Source organism: Suricata suricatta, chromosome 8, assembly GCF_006229205.1.
Source record: "Suricata suricatta isolate VVHF042 chromosome 8, meerkat_22Aug2017_6uvM2_HiC, whole genome shotgun sequence".
NCBI lineage: Eukaryota > Metazoa > Chordata > Mammalia > Carnivora > Herpestidae > Suricata > Suricata suricatta.
The window spans coordinates 31,567,855-31,574,909 of NC_043707.1; the positions used below are offsets into that span (position 1 = coordinate 31,567,855).

The window sequence follows — 7,055 nt, forward strand, 5'->3', positions numbered from 1 at the left end:
CTATGGTGTGTGACTCCAAGGTGAAATGGTGTGGGAATGGCTAGCCCTCAACTGGAGGGCACTGTTTCACAGGAAGGAGGGAGGTCTGGGGCAACTGAGGTGCCAAGGAGGCTTGGGTTTGTATTCAAGAGGTTCTTGGACCTCACAACAGATGGAACACCCACCAGGTGGACCGCCACAGGCTTCAGTGGACACCCCAGGTCATGATGCCCAGAAACGCTGCTTTGAGTCGATGCCGAGAATTTCAGATGAATCAAAGGCTTAGGAGCCCTGGATGAATGGTAACATGTACTCATTGTTTTTACTCCATTGCAATAGAAAAATCTCTTTCTACATTGTGTGCTAGGCAAAGTGATTCCCGTTGATTTAATTCTATAGAATAGATAATGGGGTTTTGCAAGACAATTTAGCAGTGAGTCAGCTCAGTGGCCAGCACTCAATTCTTCCTTCTCCTGACTCCTGGCACTGTTCCCTAGGCCCCACTGGTGATGCCGACGGTGATTACTAGAGCTCATCTTCTGGTGTTCTACGGGAACAGTGGCTGCTGCCCCCGAGTCCTCTCACGGCTGTCAGTCCTGGTTCCCTGTTTCTTGTCCTACTGTCCAACCAGGGGCTGATCCAGGGTGCTGTGCATTATGTGACAGAACAGTGTGCTCCTAGGTCTCCAAGGGGAAAGTGCCAACGACACCCAGGACAGGTAAGTGCCGTTTCCACTGGGGAGAATGTCTCCCCTCACCTCAGTCTCTACTGTATTGCCCCCCTGATTCCAGTGCAGATCAATGTCTCGTGGGTAGAAGTCAATGGCCCAGCACTTGATTGTATCTTCTCCTGGGGTCCTGTGGCTGGTGATGGACATAGATGGGGAATCTGCAGAGGGACAAAGCATGGGGATGGAGGGTTTGTCCTAGATGGCTCCCTGTTCATGTCCCTTCCCTCCCACTCTCTGGATGTTGGTGATGAGCAGAACTCCAAGTTTTGTGTCTGCCTCCCCAGGGAAGCTTTACAAAGATCAGGGAAGGCCGAAGTTTCCCGTGAGCCTCTGCGTTGGATCATGGAGTGACGGTGGCCACCCTCTTGCTCCCCTGTCCCTCCACTATGCCCTGATATCTGATGGCAAGAAACTGTGAATGCCTCTATATATTTTTCTATTCCCCCCCCAACTTCTGAGTGGACTTTGGGGCTCTTTCCTCCCCCAGGCTCAGCTCTAGGCCTTAGTTCTGCCTGTGGCTCTGTCCATCAGACCCTTCCTTGCTCTGTCCCATAGGACCCTCATTCTCATCACCTCCCAAACCAAAGTCAGCTTATGCCGACCAGTCCTGTTGCAGAGAGGAATTTTACACGCCTGCCTCCATCCAGTGCCAAGCCAGGAAGCATTAGCATAGAGACACCATGACGGGCTTTGCCTGAGATACTCTCCAGGCTCCCAGCCTGAGATCACCTTGGTCTTTCTCAGCTCAGCTCGGGGGGAGCAGGGCATCGGAAGTGGGGGGTACCTTGTTGGTCCAGGAAGGTCTTGCCGTATTGCAGGTACCTCCGCAGCATCGCTGGACACTCCTCTTCCAGATAGGCCTTGGCCCGCTGCACGTAGACATCTTCTGCCTCCCACTTCTGCTTGGTGATCAGAGCTGCTGGGTCCTGGGGGACCCAGGCTGGGATTTCTTTGTTGAACTCGATGAAGTTCTGTCCATCGTAGGCATACTTCCAGAATGCTCCACTGCTTTTGTTATTCCTGAGCTCACAGCCAAACCTTCCCTGAAAGGTGTGAGACCCTGCACCCTCCCCATGCCCCAGAAAGTCAGTCAGCCCAGCATCAACTCTGTCTTATTAACTTCTATTCCTACACAGTTGGTAAAAACAGCAGGAGGAACAGTTTTGGAAACCTAAGCACATGGTCCCTTTATCTTGACAAATGGGTTATAAGCTGGACATACAGCAGACAGAGAGGGAAAGTTGCTTTAGTTTGGTGTTTTAGGCCCATCTGAGCAGAGAAACATTCTTCCCATCAGGGAGTTTCAGGGAGCTACAGACTAAGCATAGAGTGTGAACTGTGAATGCACTGGGAGCTCTTTTTATTTATTTAATTAATAAATGTTTATTTATGTTTGAGAGAGAGAGAGAGAGTGGGGCAGGGGCCGAGAGAGAGAGAGAGGGAGACACAGAATCTGAAGCAGGCTCCAGGCTCTGAGCTGTCAGCACAAAGCCAGATATGGGGCTTGAACTCATGAACCATGAGATCATGGCCCAGGCTGAAGTCAGACACTTAACCGACTGAGCCACCCAGGCACCCCTATGTCTTACTTATTTTTCAGAGAGAGAGATAGAGTTGGAGCGGGGAGGGGCAGAAAGAAGGAGACACAGAATATGAAGCAGGTTCCAGGCTCCATGCTGTCAGCACAGAGCCCGACGCGGGGCTCTAACTCGTGAACACAACTGAGCGAAGTTGTACGCTTAACCACTGAGTCACCCAGGTGCCCCATCAGGAGCTCTTAGGAACCTGACACAACCACACTGAAGTACCATCTTTGAGTGAAATAGAATTTGATATTTGGAGTTTTATGCAGATTGTGAATTCCTCCCCCTTTCCCTCCTCTCAGTTCTAATGTCACCACTGGAGTAAAAGTGATAGGATCGCTGCTTCCCTCTTCTCCCGGGTTTGTTATCTACATTACAAATTTCGGAGGCCCTGTCTCTTCCCAGGGAGCAACAAGCTTTGGAAATCGGTCTCCTTAGGGAAGGAGACACAACTTCTTCATTTTGGTGATAAAGGGAGGTGTTCACGCGATACTGATTAGCACCAAGGGTACAGGTTCTCGTCTCAAGCTCCCTGGCCTCAACGGGCAGCTCTCTTTCCACCCTCACCTGGCTTGCGTGCCAACTTGGGCCTTTAATCTCTCTGTGCCTCTGTTTTCTCATCTTGGAGACAGAGATGGTGACAGTACTACTTTCGAGGGTTAGTGCAAGCATTACAAGCGTGAACACCTGTGCCTGGTGCATAGCAAGTGCTCAGTTAATGTTTGGTCCCATTATTATTCTGCCACCCTGTGTTCATCTCTTTACCCTCTTTCCTCATAATTACTTGTGTCAACATTTTATCCTAGCCGGTCAAATGTCTGCTGGTGTCCTTTCCGGACACTCGTGCATCAATCACCCTGTCCTACTTCTGACACACCAACCTGGCTGTTTTCTTTACCTGGCCTTCCCATTCCTTATCCTTTGTATTTCTACAAATGCTGGCCTTTTTAAGGAAACTTTCAGGTTCCGTGTAGCTTCTTAGGCATTTTTTGGACTCAGAAGCCCATCTTTCGATGCCCACCCTACAATTATTAGCATCAACAGTTTGCCAGCCTGTGACTGGCTGACTTGGGGAGCAGGCAATGTGGTCCAGGACCACATGCTGGGCTGGACACGCAAGAGCCAGTCCTGGTGCCCTGCCCTGTTCTGGCTCCTCATATCCTCCTACCACAAGTCCAGACAAGCCCTCATGGAGAGGAGGGCCTTCAGGATTCCCTGTATCTCTAACAGCGTGTGGCTTTGAATTCAGCCCCCACTAGCTCCCAGTATGGGCCACGGTTGGTGTTAGGCACTTTCTCTCAGTCATGCACCATATTTCACTTGAGCAGGTGTTACTGGCTGTCCTGGGGGATGGGAGTAGAGGGATGATTAAGACAGATGATGTTCTAGCTTTTGTGGAAATTACATAGATAAGTTTGAGGGAATCTCTTGGAGATTCCAGTTTTGCCAATTCAGACCAGGTGATTAAGAACATGGTCACTGTTAAATGGCTAGTGACTGGCTGGGCTGGCACATGTACCCAGATCTGACCAACCCCAAGATGAGCTCATTCTCCTCCCAGCATCCCTGGGCAGGGGAGTCTGATGCCTTCTAAGGCACCAGCCAGCAGCCCCAGATGGATCCGAGTGTGGAGCTGAGAGGTCACACATGCCTGGGTGAAAGCTGACTCTTTCATCACTTTCTGTGAGAGCTGAGGCCTGGGAATGAGGATGGGGACATGATGGGGCAGGTGGAGAGCAGATGCGTTGTGGGGTGGGGGTGGGGGGTTGCAGAATATCTACATATTTCTACTCTGCTTTCTGTTCCCCCTTTGGCATGGGCATTAGTTCCATCCTGCTGACCCCTTTCCACTCACACCTTCATGGCTAAGACCCTCCACCCTGGCAATCCTTGGTTCACTGACCTTCTCTATCCTTGTGATAGTCCATGATGTCCTGTAGGGTTTCCATGAAGATGCTCTCCCTGGCCTGCTGAAGTTCACTCTCCTTCTCCCAGTCCTCTATTCCTTCCATCTGGCTCCATGGGTCCAGGGGTATGGCCTTCCTGCTTTCACTGTCATAGTGAAAGAAGATCTGGTCATTGAGGTAGGCAGTGGCCTGGAAGCTGGGGAGGCTGTCAGTGGGCCTGGATACCCCAGTGTAGAGGAAGCTCAGACGGTAAGACCCTGAAAAGGAGGAGAAGACTTTGAAGTGTGGGGTCCATGCAGGCCCAACATGGGGCAGCAGAAGGCCAGGAAGTGGGATGTGGTCACTGGGCCTTGGCCTCCGCAGCCTGCAGCCTCACCCCACTGGAGACTCAACTTGAGTGAAAGGGCCCTCCCAATTCTAGGGGTGGTATTTCAGAGGCCAATCTGTAGCTTCACTACATGGCCTTGTCTTGGCACAAAACAAGATAATAGTTCTCAGCTTCCTTGTAGGTATATTGGGATCATGAAATTTAGTTCTGTCAAAAGAAGATATGAGTAGTAGTTATGTCTTTCTTCTGGTCTGAGGCCCTATGAGTTGGTTTGTTCTCTCTGTCTTTCTCTTATTTAGGTGACGACTGGGGAGCCCTGAGGATAAAACAGGAGTCCTAAGATGCAGAAGGCCTGGATTCCTGAGTCACCCCAAGGAAGACAGGAAAGTTGCCTTATCTGTATTCACTTTACATGAGCAAGAAATAAACATGTGTTTGGTTAAGCCACTAATAACTTTGTTACTGGAGCATAACCTAGTCTAACCTAGTCTAATACATATAGTTAGAATATGTAGGGAGAATTTACCAGAAAACTCAGGAAATGACCTAGAATGGATCTGGAGCTTAGAATTCCTAGGGCTGTGTCTTATATTTTGGTATAAGGCATAAGGCAAGGGCTTGGAGAGGGGCCATTGCCATAATTAACTCATGATACAACTCACAGGGGTGTTGAATGTTAATCACATTTAGAAAATAATTAGCAAGAATAATTTCAGTACTTGAACTAGGAATCTGCCACATAACCACCACATGATTATCCTTCATAATGTGGGTGGGGTCCATCCAATCAGTTGAAAGCCACAAGAAAAAAGCTTGGTCTCCCAAAGAAGAAGGAATTCTGCCTCCAGACCTCCTTGGGTCTCAAGATGGCAACACCAACTCTCCGGTCTCTAGCCTTCTGAATTAGCCTGCGGATTTCAATTGTGCGAGCCAATTCCTTAAAATCAATCTCTGTCTCTGGTTATGCATCCTATTAGTTCTGTTTCTCTGGAGAACCCTGGCTAATACAGATTTTGGTGTAGGGTGTGATTAACCTTCTCAAATAAAACCTATGTTCTCATAGTTTGTAAATGTAACGAACTTAAAATGTGCACGCTTTGGCTTACATTTCTTTGCCCTGAGATTTTTGGCTGAGAAACAGCCTCATTTTCCTGTTTTAGAGTTGACTTTGGTTCTTTCAAGGCTCCAGCTGGCTTCTTTCCCATTAACTTGCCTTCAGGGCTAATGGTGGCACTGTTGAGGGAGGGGACAGATTTTCTTCTAGAACCCTCCAGTTAACCTGCCTTCATACCTGCCCCTTGGTGGTGCTCTCTCTTTCCCTGAGAGTTGGACAGATTCTTCCAGCCATTGGAAGAAAGAAACAAACAAGAAGTTTTATCTGTGTGGCTCCTGCCCTGTCCTGGCTCTATGACTCTGGCCAGGTCACTTCACCTCTCTGGTCTTGGTTTTGTTCATTTGTAAACTAAGGGGTTTTAGATTCTGAATTCTTTATGTCCTCATTTAGCATTGGTCCAGAGGCTCCCTCAGTGCATCTAGATGTTTCCGGGTGAGTTAGCTGACAGCCTTGGACTCCTATTCGCACAGTCTACTTGAGACTCCCAGCTGTAGGAGAGGTCCTTCTCCAGCCCATCTGTCCTATTAATCACTTCCCCTCCATTCTTCTCCAGAGCCACCCTTGGTTCCTTACTCACCAGCATGGGTCTCCTGAGGGACTGCAGGACCCAGAAGGAGCAACAGAGACAGCAGGGCAGACATCATTTTGCTCATTTTGCCCGACTGGAAGGTTCTGGACTGCCCTGGGTCCTGGAGTTTGGAGCAGACTACTTGGAGATAAAGCCAGGTGTATTTATGGGAATGGTTGGGCTTTGAGCCCGGCCCAGGAAAGGTGACTCCGCTGGCCAATGAGAGTTCAGGACAGGCTCCTCCCCTGACAGTGAGAGAGAAGAATGCACAAGCCACTCTGGACAGAGGCTGCACTCAGTGAGTTCAGAGATGGTGTGCAAACTGAGAGCTGAGGCAGCTGGTCTTCAGGCCAAAACTCTGTGTATCCTCAGGTGATGAAAGAATGCCAGTGGATGGGGGTATCAGAGGGCAAATGCCTGGGATGTGTGTCTTCTTTGCAGTCTATCATGACCCGCCCTAGGCTCACAGTGTGTGTGGGGGGAAGGGGATTTGGGTGCTGTCAGACCACCTCTGGAAAAGCTCTGTACCTGGCCAGAGCCTGGGCCCAGGCAGACTCCAGCTAAGCTTTGACTCTCTTTCTCACACACTCAGCACACCAGAGTTCTGTCTGGAGGACAGTCACATCCCTGACTCCCTCCCTATCCCTCTATCCCCAGAGGAATCTGCCAGAGAGACAAGGTAGTACTAGGGGACTGAGGAACTACCAAGAAGGAGACGGTTTGTGGCAGTGAGGCCCTCTTGGGGTGGGGTGGGGGGGGTCTTCAAAGTGCACTTGAACTTGGTTCTGCCTGCAGGAGGATCTGTTGCTGGTTCTCTGTTGAGCAGGTGGGAGGTGCTCATGGAAG

General features: G+C 49.9%; 1 protein-coding gene across 1 annotated transcript; it reads right to left on the reverse strand.

The window, feature by feature from the left end:
* Nucleotides 1-275: 275 nt before the first annotated feature.
* Nucleotides 276-6,350, reverse strand: AZGP1 (alpha-2-glycoprotein 1, zinc-binding). Its single transcript, XM_029946896.1, has 4 exons — nucleotides 6,219-6,350; nucleotides 4,196-4,456; nucleotides 1,494-1,769; nucleotides 276-867 (listed from the first exon to the last, which is right to left on the reverse strand). Exons 1-4 carry the CDS (start codon nucleotides 6,292-6,294, stop codon nucleotides 596-598), a joined length of 885 nt encoding a protein of 294 aa, XP_029802756.1. The 5' UTR covers nucleotides 6,295-6,350; the 3' UTR covers nucleotides 276-595.
* Nucleotides 6,351-7,055: the final 705 nt, after the last annotated feature.

Coding starts and splice junctions, on each gene's coding strand:
- AZGP1 (XM_029946896.1), bottom strand. CDS start 6,294: ATGAGCAAAATGATGTCTGCCCTGCTGTCTCTGTTGCTCCTTCTGGGT. Junction 1,770..4,195: donor CTATCACAAGGATAGAGAAG/GTCAGTGAACCA, acceptor GGGAGGGTGCAG/GGTCTCACACCTTTCAGGGA. Junction 868..1,493: donor GACCTTCCTGGACCAACAAG/GTACCCCCCACT, acceptor GTCCCTCTGCAG/ATTCCCCATCTATGTCCATC.